This window comes from Protopterus annectens, chromosome 6.part0, assembly GCF_019279795.1.
Source record: "Protopterus annectens isolate FY-2018-M chromosome 6.part0, PAN1.0, whole genome shotgun sequence".
NCBI lineage: Eukaryota > Metazoa > Chordata > Ceratodontiformes > Protopteridae > Protopterus > Protopterus annectens.
In genome coordinates this window covers 1,773,997,306-1,774,012,202 of record NC_056737.1, presented here as the reverse complement: position 1 = coordinate 1,774,012,202, position 14,897 = coordinate 1,773,997,306, and the positions used below count along the sequence as shown (strand labels likewise).

The window sequence follows — 14,897 nt, the reverse complement described above, 5'->3', positions numbered from 1 at the left end:
AACCTACTTTAGCCATGTATAATGCCTCTGGTATGACCCCTACCACACACACACACACACACACACACACACACACACACACACACACACACACACACACACACACACACACACACACACACACACACACACACCTAACCCTGTCTGGCTAAGCTGCCTACTCTTTGCTTTTACTGAAAGTCATCTTCAACTGTGGATGACCATACCAACTCTCTACAAAGAACTGGTCCCCTAGATATGGTAAGGCCTTGGTGTGTCTAATTATGATTTCTGCCAAAAAAGCAATTACTATCAAATGGAAATCAAAATCTAAACCAACTATATTAGAAGCAGTGAATGTAGTAACAGAGATAAAACAACTGGAATTGAGATCTTTCGAAAAGGGTATCAAACTACAGAGGAAAAAATGGAAATTGTGGGAACAATATATACAGAAAAAGAATGAGGTTTAAAAGAAGGCAGGACTTAATTGAGCTATATAATGTTTGACTAAAAATGATTGGGTAGATTATACGTGATATATAATGTTTGCAACTGGGAGTGTGTCCGTATGGTTTGTGATGTAAAATGCTTGCAACTTAGATTGTGTCGTTGTGGTGTGCTTTCATTTATATAAATGTATGATTGCTTATGTCATAAGTGATGGTTTAATAATGATGTTTCTTATTTAAAAAAAAAAGGGGTAGGAATTCAATAATTTATTTAATGTTGCTTAGGTTATATGATATATAATATACATGAAGTATAATGTTTGTTAATTTTAATTTGTTAATACAGTTTGATTACTTTTGTGTAAATATAATTTGCCTATGTCACAAGTGATAATTCAGTAAAGGTGTTAAAAAAAGAACTGTCTCATAGGTCCTTTCAGCTTCCTTTTCAGTTGTTGCATTAAGTAGCAGGAGGACCAGAATTAATGTTGATGTATCTCATTTGGTCTGTACAGACATGAGCAGTAATAAATAAATGCAGTTAATGAAGATTACAGAGTTGTATTACAGATTCTGTAATGTAATATTTCATAGGTTATATTACACATTCTGTAATGTAATGTTTGACAGATTATATTACACATTCTGTAATGTAGCATTTTACAGGTTATATTACACATTCTGTAATGTAGTGTTTGACAGGCTGTATTACACATTATGTAATGCAGTGTTTGACAAGTTATAGTACACGTTCTGTAATGTTGTGTTTGACAGCTAGCCACTATAATATGAGGTCAGTTTAGTCTTCATTCGATGTTCTTCTTGTTTAGCCGCAGCAATTTTTCTGGAACAGTGACTGTACTAGACGCTGCCGCTGCATTGGAAGAAATCTTATCCAGTGTAACCCCCGGCGCTGCAAATCAGATGAGGACTGCGCTCTCAGAAATGGGGTTCGAGGATGTTTCAGTAGAAAAAGTTCACATTGCATTGCTGCTGGAGGAGGAGTCTTCCAAACATTCGATGGCGCTTTCCTTCGGTTTCCTGCTGCATGTTCCTTTATCCTGTCTACAATCTGCCATAAGCTGCCAGATATTTCTTTTCAGCTCATCATTAACTTTGATAAATGGTCATCGCCCAACCTGACTATAATTTCACCTGTCTATTTCTATATTAATGAAGAACAGATTCTTATCAACCACCACAACACAGTCAAGGTACATGCATGTTTATTATAGTCTTATTTTACTCTGAATGGATGTTTTACAGCACCTTTGTTTGAACTAGATCTCATTCACTTCTGGAATCTTTATGCCTTTTTATACTACAGTGCCTTGACTTTTTGGTGTATTTTCTCCATTCCCTGTTTCATTTTACTGTAGTCAACTGATCATCTAAGATTAATACCAACTTTTCTGCAGTGTCATTTGCATAAACATTTTATCAGTTCTAATCTGATTGTTTTTTTTACTGTGGCTATTCTGCAATACAGTGCTTATTTGATGTTCAGGGAATTCCGTCATGCTGTGTCTGTAGCAAGAGATTATGAAGAAAGATGCTAAGTGTCTGGTTTGTATTGAATCTACAAAAATAAGGCAGCTACATGGATGATAAACTGCAGGTAATGATGGCATAGAGCTAGCAATGCTAATAATGTAGGTGAGCCCTTGGAACCTTGATGATCACATAAGATATTAACGTATGAAAGGGCTACTGGACAAGAAACAAGCATTGTTATTCTCCTTGTTATGTCTTCTTACGTTTCAAAATAAACTGTCACTTTCACTGACCTAAGTAACTATTTGCTTTTTAATAACTTCTCTTATTCTGTCTCCTTTCACTATTCATATTAAATAAAATAAATGAAATAAATAGAATATTATTTGCACTACAACCATTATTCATATTATTGGCACTTTTACCATTTCATTATCTAAACTCCTCTTTTCTCTTCCCCAATATATCGTTAACATTGTTTTAACTCTAGCACCTACTACAAAGTTTTTTCTTAATCATTTTTTATTGAATTATGACATGACATAGACAATCATATATTTCATAAATGAAAGCAAGCCATATTGACATATTCTCAGTTACAAACATTAGACATCAGATATAGCCTTCAATGCAGTCATTGTCAATCCAGCATTACATAGATCATTCAATTCCTGCCTTCCCTTAAACCTCATTCAAACTCTAAAGCATTATTCTGCATGCATGGTGCCCACAATTTACATTTTTTAATTAATTTGCTCATATCCTTTTTTAAAGATCCCACTTCCAGTTTTTTTTATCTGTGTTACTATAGTCAGTGCTTCACATATGGTTGGTTTAGACTTTGATTTCTATTTTCTAGTAATTGATTTTTTGGCAACCACCAGAATTAACCTTCAGAAGGCCTTACTATGTCTAGACAGTTCAGATCCTGTATCCCAGCTCAAAAAATTATTTCCTTAGTTACACCAATTTGCTCACCCAGTATTTCCAATAGAATAGTCTGTAGGGAATTTTTAAAGCCTGCCAACTCATTACACTCCCAAAAAAATATGTTCCCGTTTACCTCGTTCTTCCCCATCACACCTCCAACATTTGAAACATACCTAGGAAAAAATTCTTTGGAGTGTGCAAAGACTTCCAAGCAAAAATCCTAAATCTTCTAGAGCCATATATATTTTTTCTCATTGTTTCTTTGTGAATTGCTTATCCAATCTCTCTTCCCTATCTTTTCTAACCTCCTCTGATTGATTCCTATAGTTATTGTGCAATATTTTATATGACCTAATTATTCCTTTTTAATAGCAGCTCCTGCTCTAGATTCAGCTAAAAAATCTACCTGTGCATGTCCTTCATTTAAGATTCCCCTATCCCTCTCGCTCTCTGCCTATACTCTGATATCAGTCCTTGATAGGGAAGGCAGACTGTAGCCTGAAGTCTAAATATATTCTTGGCTTCTTCCCATTCTATTACCTTTTCCTGTCTAATTATTTGTTCTGAATACTTTGGTTCCTTTCCCAGTTTTCTCCAGTAACTTTCTGTCCCCTGTTGCCTATTCTCTGTAACCCTAATTGCAGTCATCCCTATCAGCAGAATCTTCTTTCTCCATTCCTGTGTTGGCTTAGTTCTTAGAATACTTCCTGCTACTTTATGAATATAATACTCTGTATTGCTATTGTTATTCTCCTTAAAGAGCTGCATCCAAAATCCCACTTTCTCCTTTTTGAGATTCTCTCTGTTTCATCATCATCCCTTTCCACTTTGAATTATAGCTTTCTGTCTGTGTTATGATAGGAACCTTAACTGTGTAACTCTAAAGTATCCATTCAAATCAGGAATCCCAGTCCACCTTCTTTTTTTGGAAGAATCAACTTATCCCACTTGACTCTTGCCCTTTTTCCCTCTCGGATAAAATTCCTTCAACTCTTTATTAATTGCTATCTGCAACTTCTCCTCTTGTTTATTAAAATATGTCTGGCCTGTGAATAAAACTAAAGGGACTAAAAACATTTTCACTGCTTGTTTTTTTTATCCATATCCATAAACAAGAACTTTCAGTTCCTCTGTTTTTGTGTTATCTTTTATTCATAGGTTCATAGATTAGTACTAGGCTAACTGCTCTTGTGGGCCATTTTAAGCTTAGCCAATAACCCCATGTGAAAATCAAACCCTGCACCTTGTGTCTGTAAGGTAAACACCTTAACAATTATGGCAACCTCCCACCTAAGTCTTTTCCCACATATCTTCAGCTGTCATAACAGAATTCTTTTTGACCCATTCTCCTAAGTACTTATTTTTGTGTCCCCATAAATACAGGTAATGCTGCATTAATTTGTGTACAAGTACGTTTTACAGCTACAGTCTTTGTTTTATCTTTATTAATTTTGTATACTGAAAAGAGGTGAAACTGTCTCAGAATGTTCCACAACACTGAGATGTCCTTTACTTGTTTTTATAGGTTCATTGGTTCATAGGAGGTAACTAGGCTAATGGTCCTAGAACCCTTACAAGCCAAGCCATTTTTCTCCAAAGTTGGGATCTATGGTAGTTAATAGCAACTTCCTCTGTCCAAGAGGGACATGGGCACCACCTCAGCAGGGAATTTGCAGTTTTATCAGGTACAAAATATTATCTGTAAATAAAGCCAACTTTCTTGATTACCATACCAATTAAATCCTTGCATTTCTCTGTCCCTTATTTCCTTTGCCAATGATTCTAAATATATTGCAAATAACAAAGGGAAAAGAGGACACCCCTACCTGATTCCCCTGTTCAGACAGAGCTTATCAGAGAGGAACCCCCACTTTAATTTTTGCCTCTCATCCCACATAAATCTTCCTGACTAACCTTATTATTGTATTAGGGAATGCTAATGCTTCCATTGCCCTACTCGCAAAATCCGAGCTTATTCTGTTGAATGCTTTCTCTACATCAAGACCCACCAACAATAGTGATATTTTCTTACATTCTGCTTCCCTCTGGATCATCAATGTTTTATTAATGTTGTCAAATGTTTGCCTCCCCTCCACAAAACCACATTGATCCATATCCATCACTTTTGCCATTCTTTTAGCCATTATAGAGATAGACACTTTACAATCATGGTTTAGTATTGAAATGGAGCTATATGAAGCTGGATCTGATGGATCTTTACCCTCTTTTAGGTATTATATCAACCACAGCTTTCTTCCTGGATGTTGGTGCTTCCCCTCTGCTTAAAATACTGTTAAACTAAACCTTCCAGATCTTTACCACTTTCTTGCCTCCTAGCTTCCAAACTTCCACAAGGAATCCCATATACTCCTGAAGAGTTTCCTGTAGCTTGGTTATACATCACTAATTTTATCTCTTATCCTCACTTTTAATAATTGAGTCTCATCTGCCCTTAACATTGAGATATTTAACTCTTCCATAAATATTTCCATTACAGCTTTTTCTTGATTTCCACATCTCTCTGCTTTATACAGATTTTCATAAAATTTACAAAATATTTCTAATACCTCTACAGGATCTCTGGTTATTTTCCTTGCTATAGGCTCCCTAAGCTTGGTAATAACCCTTTCTATTTTCTGTTGCCTGAGTCATTGTGCTAAACGTTTTTGTGCTCTGGACTAAACTCATGCATATAATCCAGATAATCCTTTATTTTCTCTTTAGCAATCTGCAGTTGTCTCTCTTCTTATTCTTTAAGACTCCCCTTATTCTGCAATACTTAAACCTTTGTCAGTGCCTGTAAACAATTATTGCTACTTCAAAATCAATCCAGAAACCAAGAACAGTCACACTGGTGAGAAAAGACTTCAGAGTTGAGTGCTGCTCAAAACATAAATTTATTACTTAAAACCTCATAAAACAACAATAGAGGTTAAGCGCTATCGTCCTCTGGACTTCATCAGAACAATTACCCATAAGTCAAGAAGCCTTTTTATACATCATACTAAATTAATTTATTACATAATATTCAAATTAGTAAATTTTTTTCAGAGTGCCAGCATAAACAGCTACTATGTTGTAAAACCTGCTATAAAAACATGTAACAGTTACAAATAAATAATTTACAACAATACACAATGCACTTGAAAGATTACTGCAGCTAAGATTAAAAAAATGTTTTCAGTTTTTTTATATAATATTCTTCACTAAAAATTTGTCCATACCCTATGTGACACATATAAAATGCATACCCTTTGGCACCAATGTATAATTACCCAAAATAATATCCATCTTTCAGTTTTAGTATGCTGGAAATTGAAACATTTTCATTTAAACCTGGTAGCTGGGTGGCATTGGTTCTAAGTTGCCATATAAGTTCTAAAAATTCTAAGAAGTCATCACTTGGTCCCCCCCCTCACCTAAGTTAACTTGCTCAATAATGCAAAACTTGAACTGGTGCGTAGGCTTGGATTTGATGTGCCTATATAGGGAGTTATTTTTATCTTTCTTCTTGATGTTGTATATGTGTTAATATATCCTTTGCCTGCATTTACATTTAGTTTTTCCTATGTAGAATGCTGTGCAAAGTGTGCTTAACTTTAGATAAACAATGCCCTTAGTGGAACATGTAAACCTGCCACTAGGTTTTATGTTTCCAAAGCCATGTATATTTAAAGGAAGAACCTTCCATGACAAACTTGCATTGATTACAGTTTCCGCACTTGACCATTCTTTCCTTATTTTCATGTCTTCCCATTCTTTGCAGTATCAATATAAAACTAGGAGCTTTTTTGAATATCACAACTGATCTTTTTCTCACTGCACTAAGGTGGTCCGAGTTGACTTCAAAGATAGTCCAATTTCTTTCTAAAATCTCCCTTAAGTCATCAAATTCATTCAACACCATTCCATTGCTGAATTGTTTGCCACTTGGTCCCTCTGCTGCGTCACTAGGGGTGGTGAGTGTAGCATTAGACCTTCCTAATAGTGGAATAAAGTGCCCTGAGGACCTCTTCCTACAGACTTCCTCAAAGATTTTTTTTTTCACAAACAATTCTGGGTATCCCCTCCATGCAAACATACCTTTAAGTGTTTCTAATTCCACCTGGAAGTCATTATCTCCTGGCACCATTCTTGCTAGTCTCAGACATTGCCTCTTTACAATCAACTTTTTTTTGGTGCAGTGGATGCATACTCTGAAAAGTGTAACAGAGAGGTGGAATAATTAGGTTTCCTGTATATAGTTGAATCAAATCCTTGATTTATATAATTTTTGATAAGTGTTGTATCCAAAAAATGCACAATGCCCCTCTGAATATCCATCGTGAATTTCAAGAAATTTGTGGTAGTATGCAAATAGTCAAAAACATATCCAAATTGTCTACAGTGTCAATCTAGAAAAAAAAAACATATAATCTAAAAAATATCCACTGACTGTCCAGCAGTCCTTGAATTCTGAGTTAAGCACATAGTTCCATTCTCAATAGGAAAGGACCGTGTTTGCAAACATGGGGGCACAAGCTGCCCCCATTGCTACTCCTGTCTTCTGCTGAAAGTACTGGCCCTCAAACGTTAAGAAGTTGTTTTCTAAGACTACTTCAATGAGTTCCCTGAGCATATCCATAGAACAGAGAAGATATCCTGCACATCGATAGTAACAAATATAATCTCTTCCAGAAACAAATCATTGGATCTGAAGTAGGCAGACTTCATTCGTCTGCAACCTGTGGGTATCGGATCCGATCTCGGATCCGAGCCGGCAATTCAAAAGCTTAGGCTCCGAGCTCCTAGCTCCTCCCTCTTACCCATAACCCAAGCCCTGACTGACCTCAGATTTCGTTGCTTTTCAAGAAAATTCTAGAGCTCGTGGTTTTGAGATAAGTGTAGTTTTCTGACAGGAAAATTTTTCAAATTCTCTATTTTTGTTATAAATATAGTTAGAGTTGTGTAGGCCTTAGGTGTAATGTCTGAAGCCCCTAAGGCTGTTTTGTGTGGCCATAAGCTGTCTCCAGCAGATGGCCACACTCGGCAGATGTCTTGGGGTTGAACACCTGTCTTCTGGTTGTACCATTTGTGCAGGGTTCAACTTGGTGCTGGCGGGTCTTTTACCCCAGATACTGCTTCGCCTCTGCCTCCAGTCAGCAACTTGTTGCTGTGAGTTCTCCCTCCGGCTGGGACTCAACCCCCTTAAAGTTGCCGGAGGAAGGATTCTTCTAGGGAGAGACAGAAGGAGAGGCACAGGAGCACCACAAGAGGAGGCTTCCAGCTCGGCTCCTCCATCCTTCCCTGTGCCTTCTAGCTTTCCTCCTCCTCGGCTCCACTCCCTCGGTTCTCTCCTGGACCCGAGGAGGAGGAGGCTAGCCCTTCCAGGAGGTCACCGAGGCGGCTCTCTAGGTCGGTGGCCTCCTCTAGATCCACTTTTTCTATGAAGCTGATATGGACGGATGATGAGGAAATTCATCCAGGCCCAAATGCAAATGGGAGTGCTCCTAGCCCCCAACCGGGAGGGCACCCCTTAGCTCCTTCTCCGACCCATACCATGGGTTCGGAGCTGGGCGCCGTGCAGATTTGGGTCCGGGGGTGGGTCGGATCGGATCCGTCCCATCCCTTGAGTGCTTGGTGCCGGACCCGACCTCGAGCCGAGGGCGAGCCTCGGATCGAGGGAGCTGGTGTGTCTGCGGCTCCGTCCAGGACGGAGCACACTGGCCTCACGGATCCGACGGTTTCGCTCCGACTCCGATCCGTCGCCGGATCAGTGGGGTCGGCTCGGGCTTAGAGAAGCTGGCTCCCCTCAGCTTTCAACGTTATGGAAAGGGCACTGTCGAGGACATCCGGACCCCGGTCCCTGCCACGGCTCCATCCCTCCATTGCAGTTGGGCCAGGCCCCACCAGCCGGTCCCAGGGACAGCCCGCCTCGATGTCCCAAGTGGTTCCCTTGGAACATCCATCTGCTGAAGAGTACTCCTCGGACAGCCCCGATGAAGTACCTCGAGGCGCAAGTGCAAGAGGAGGCACATGGACTCCCTGAGTCCGTCACTGAAGACACGGACTTGGATGAAGGGAAGGCTCCCTAGGTCACCCCTGAGGACGTCTCATTTGGAGACATCATGGAGATGTTAAGGATCAGGGGTGGTCTGCCCAAGGCTTCTTCGGATGAGTCTGTGTTCTTGGAGGCATTGGCGGGCCCTTCTACCTCTTGGGTGTCCTCCTGCTGACCCCTGGTAGATCTTATATCTATCAGGGCGTGGAATCCGGACACCATTGAGCCTATCCGCATTCTTTCTCCTCCATCAGACCGCACCCACTGGAGTAAGGGTCCCCCAGTAGATGCCATGATGATGGCTGCAGCCACGAAGAGGGAATTGGCCCAGGAGAGTCCCTCCGTCCATCCTCCGGGCAAGGAGTCCCGTTCGATGGATCGCATTGGGAAGCGAGTGTTTAGTTCAGCGACCTTCTCCTTGAGAGCGCTGAACTACATGGCACATGTCATTAGGATGCAGCGAGATCTGATTAAAGAATACGCTGCATCTCCCGAGTCCATCTCGAGTGAGGATAAACAGGTTTACTCCACCGAATGGCCACTCTCAGATCTGTATCCAATACATCTATGCGGCTGCTGTCTCATGCTACTGAGGGGAGCAGGCCTTGTCATGAGGCGACAGGCCTGGCTCCGCCATTGTGATTTTGCTGAGCCCTTCAAGGCGAATGCCCCTTCGATGGTTCTGCCTTGTTTGGCAAGACTGTTCGAGACATTAGTCCAGAGCGAAAGGACGGAAGACGCTGTCTGCCATCGGAGTCCGCTTCTCAGCTCCCCAGAGGTCCTTCTCTAAGAACCAAAAGGGACAGAAGAAGATGTGGTTCGGAAGCAGCAGTCCCAACCTGCTCCGGATAACCAGTCCTTCCGTGGCAGAGGAGGGCGGGAGGTCGTCGTGCCAGAGGCAGGGGCTCCTGGCAATTTTGGGTCCAGAGAACCTTCTCTGAGAGACCCACGCAGCAGCCCTGAAGGGTTGCCCGGCTGTCCGTCTCTGGAGGCAGTCGGGGCGTTTCGATGCACCTGACTTCTTGGGAGTCCATAACAACAGACAGTTGGGTGCTTTGACTTATATCCAGAGGATATTCAATACCCCTAATCAAGATTCCCAAATCGCAGCCTCCCAGATGTTCCACCCGACCAAAGGAATCGAGCAGCTGCTAGGAAAAGAGCCATCCAGCGTCCCCAGATCAAGCGGATTAGGGTTTTACTCCAGGTTCTTTTGGTGCCAAAGAAGGCGGGGACTTAAGACCAATTTTAGACCTTTCCCTGTTGAACCTGTCAGTAACCAAGCAAAAGTTCCGGATGGTCACCCTGCAATCTATACTCCCTTTGAGGGAGAACGACTGGATGTGTTCCATAGACCTCAAGGATGCGTACTACCACATTCGGATGGACAGGCGATCCAGGAGGTTTCTTCGCTTCGGTTGGGAGCCAGTCATTATCAGTTCAGGGTCCTCCCTTTGGTCTCACCTCAGCCCCAGGGTGTTTACCAAGGTGTTAGCGGTGGTAGCGGCCCACCTGAGGCTCCAGGGATTACAGGTCTTTCCGTACCTGGACGACTGGCTCCTGACGGCATCATCAAGGCATCTTCTGTGCTCAGCCAGGGATTATTTCCTTCAACTAGCACCAAGGCTGGGCATCACGATCAACTGGGAGAAATCTTTTCTGAATCCAACTCAAATTATAGATTTCATAGGAGGAAGACTAGACACCAGATCAATGCGAGCCTTCCTCACCCCAGACCGTATCGTCAGCCTGAGGTGTCATGTGACAGCAATCCTTCAACCTTCACCAACTGCAGCTTCGGTCCTGAGGGCCCTAGGTTCTATGGCGGCAGCTATCCCGCTTCTAATTCATGCCTGTTTACGCATGCGGGTTCTTCAATGGACCCTTCAAGTTCAGTGGTCTCCTCTTTGTTCGTCTCTAAGCGCTCCGATTGCGGTCAGCAGAGCGTGCAGGGACTCCCTTCTGTGGTGGCTTCTTTCTCCGGCCCCTAGCAGGAAGACCGCTGCATTTCCCGAGCCACAGTGACCACGGACGCTTCTTGCCTCGGGTGGGGCATTCTGCGGGAAAGATTGTCCAAGGCACGTGGAATCCCACAGAGCGTCATTGCATATAAATGTCCTGGAAATGAGGCGGTGCTCTAAGCGTTGCAAGCACTTCACCACATTCTTCCTACAGGGACTATTGCGATTCAGACAGACAATATGTCCGTAGTCTGGTATATCAACAAGCAGGGAGGAACCAGGTCTTACCCCCTTTGTCGGAGGCCATGAGAGTCTGGGAATGGGCAATTTCGCTTTCTGATAGCACGCACATTCCGGAAAAGTCCAACATCCTTGCGGACAAGCTCAGTCGCACCATCCTTTCTCCACACGAGTGGTTCCTCAATCTTCAAGTAGCGAAGAAGATTTTTGCGTTGGGGCAACCCTGTTGCGATCTTTTGCTTCTCCCTCAAACGCCAAATCGACAATTTCTTCGCTCTGCTTCCCCACCAGGGGAGTTCGAGGATGCTCTGGTGCATGCTTGGCCTCGGTCTCCTTTATGCCTACCCTCCACTTCCTCTGATGCAGAGGTTTCTGCAGAAAGCCAACAGTTTGGGGAGCAGAATGATTCTCATTGCCCCATTCTGGCCTCGACAACCGTGGTTCCGTATGGTCTCACAAAATCAATCCACCATGGATTCTGGATCCAATTTCGGATCTCATCTCTCACCCTCTGAGAATGCCAGTTCCCAATCTGTGGACCCTGAAGTTGACAGCTTGGCTGCTCCAATTCCAACCTTAATTAGGACTCCCGGTATCTCTTCACCGGTCAAAGCCATTTTGGTGGCTGCTCATAAACCTTCCACCAGACAGGTTTATCGGAGTAAATGGAAGAGGTTCTCTATATGGGCAGGACAGAGAACTGTGGATCCTTTTTCAGCACCTATCTCTGCGGTGCTAGATTTTCTAACAGACCTCTTTCATCAAGGGGCCAGTTCTTCCACGATTAAGGTACAATTGGCGGCTATCTCGCATTATCACATTGGACAGGACACAGCTCCCTTATGACAGCGAAATTATGCAAAACCTTTCTCAAAGGAGTTTTTGTTAAGGCCTCCAGTCAAGGAGGTTGTAGGGACTTGTCTTTAGTCCTGCAGGCCCTTACTGCTCCTCCCTTCGAGCCTGCAGCTTCTGCTGATTTAAAATTCCTTTCCTGGAAGACTGTCTTTCTGGTAGCTATCACTTCAGCCAGAAGGGTGTCTGAGCTTCAGGCTCTATGTATCAAACCGCCTTATCTTTCTTTCTTCCCTGATAGGGTGTGCCTCAGGACCAATCCATCTTTTCTTCGAAGGTCTCTTCTGAATCAATATTAACCAGTCAATCAATTTGCCTGTCTTTTTCCCAAGTATTCAAACAAAGGAGAATACAAATTGCATTCATTGGATGTTCATAGACAATTATGTTTTATATTAACAGGACAGCTGGCCACAGGAAATCAGATCAGCTGTTCGTCTCCTTTGCTAAATTTGCTCTGGGTAAAGCAGTGTCTAAAGTCACTCTATCTAAATGGATTGCTAATTGCATTTTGCAGGCATATGACACTTCAGGCAGACCTGCTCCTCAGAGGGTTACGGCTCATTCTACTAGGGCAGTTTCTCGTCAGCCGCCTTTAAGTCCCGTGTTTCGTTGGATGATATCTGGCAGCTACTTGGGCCTCGCCTCATACTTTTATTTCTCATTACAAGGTGGATGTTGTTTCTAGAGGAAGAGCATCCTTTGGCTCAGCGGTGCTCGGAACATCCTTCCATGACGCCCAAGATTCAGGTAGCTAGGGACTCTGTCCCACAGGTTGCAGACGAATGAAGTCTGCCTACTTCAGATTTAGAAGTTATGTACTCACCATAACGTTCCATCTGAGTAGGTGACTTCATTCGGATCCATCCCCCTGACCTTTATAGAGCGAGTATTTATGCTGTTTTAGTATACTGTGGTCAGTATTTGAGGCAAACTCAATCTGAGGTCAGTCAGGGCTTGGCAAGGGGTTATGGGTAAGAGGGAGGAGCTAAGCTTTTGAATTGCCGGCTCGGATCCGAGATCGGATCCGATACCCACAGGTTGCATCCGAATGAAGTCACCTACTCAGATGGAACGTTATGGTGAGTACATAACTTCTAATTATTCTACTGAGGAAATCCCAAGAGTCTTTTAACAGGACAGGATTTGTTTTTAACACAGTTTTTGTATAAAAATCAATGTATTTTGCAATACAAAAAGTTTTTGATGCCTTAGCATCAACTATAGGATGCAATGGAGGATCTATGACATTTTTATGAACCTTTGAGATCCCGAATGTCGTGGGGATCTTGGGGTTACGTATGTTAGGGAAATTGTGTTCTTCAATAGATATTTGACTATTCAAAAGCATGTCCTCAAGGATACAATCTATTTTACGATAGGCTATATGTTTTCATTGATAGAAGCTTCCTCATAACTGTCTGAGTACAACATGCTGAACATTTTGTTCACATAATCACTCCTGTCCATTACCACCACCCCACCACCCTTGTCTGGCTTCCTAACATGCACACTTTTGTTGTTCATTATTTCTTGTAAAAGTGTTGCTTCCATATCACTAAATTTGTGTTGACCTCTTGCATGCTTAGTTGTTTTTAAATCATTTCTAAAGTTAAATTCACACAACTTTTCAAAGAGTAAAACTGCAGGATGAAAGGCTGGGTTAAAAGTACTAGGTTTCTTAATGGGGATGGCAGAAAAGGAATTAAGTTCAACATGTCTGTTGTCATTGAAATACAACCTAAAGTTAATTTTTCTAGTGTATAACTTTAGCTGAATCAGGGCTTCTTCAATTTTTATACTTGTGGTGGGTACAAAGTAAATCCCTTTTCAAATAAATTTGCCCAGTTAACACCAATGTTTAACACACTGTAGTTGTACACCTTAAAATCTCTTTGTTCATTGTGTATAATGGTATACTTGTTTAGTTCCAATTCCTGTAACTGCGGTTGTCTCTCCTCCTCCATACTGTTCCACCTCTCTGTCCCCTTCTTCCCTTTCCCCTGTTGTAAGAGGCATTGGGCTCCCAATAACTCGGGGGTGTCTGATGGTTGTTATGCCCATTCCTCTCTCTCTATAAGCCTCTGTGAACGTCTCAGAGGGGGGTTCCCTAAAGGGGATTCAGGTTGATTTTGGTGTATTAGGGTTTGTTTATCTAGGGTTATGCACACTTTGCACAACATTCTATGTAGGGAAAACTAAATGCAAATGCAAGCAAAGGATATATCAATACATGTAAAATGAAAAAGTAGAATCCGGTCTGGCAGCAAAAGAAAACCTTTTAATTAAAATAATCCAAAGTACAATAAATAAAATCAATAATCCAGGTAAGCGCTTTCATTTGTCACACTGACAAACTTCTTCTGACAATAAGAAATATCACTTCCTTCTGTTAAAACCATTTGAAATTCCCTCCTTTTAATACTATTGGTCCATTTCGGAAAAACATGATGTCAGCAAATTGACAGCAAATTCACCCCCCCACCTTAGACACACAAGGCAGAAGCATGTCTAAAAGGTGTAGTCATATAAATAACCTGAAGATACCTGAAATAATTGCATTATAAACCATTGTAAAACCTTAAGAATATAATAAACAACCCAAATACTGAGAGTACGTGTAATACCTACATGAATAATTATAAATGTGAAATAAAATAATGAAAAATTATGACCACAATATGCTGAACGCACGCATAGTTAGGCAGTGTATAAATGTATATGTTTTATGTATGAAATACAAGTATGATGAATGATAAACGTAAATATAACAAGGTATAATAGCCATTATGAATATTGATGATGGAAAAATAAATATAATAAATTATTTTATTTTTCATTATTTCATTATTCATTATTTTATTTTACATTTATAATTATTCATGCAGTTATTACACGTACTCTCAGTATTTGGGTTGTTTATTATATTCTTAAGGTTTTACAATGGTT

At 41.4% G+C, this 14,897-nt stretch overlaps 1 protein-coding gene across 1 annotated transcript in view; it reads left to right on the top strand.

Annotated features, from left to right (window-relative positions):
- The window catches only part of TECTA (tectorin alpha), a 623,032-nt gene that overhangs the window by 448,270 nt on the left and 159,865 nt on the right, over positions 1-14,897 (top strand). Inside the window, exon 15 of the mRNA XM_044075148.1 lies at positions 1,262-1,645. Within this exon, the coding sequence (XP_043931083.1) occupies positions 1,262-1,645 (384 nt within the window). The remainder of the gene's footprint in view (positions 1-1,261; positions 1,646-14,897) is intronic.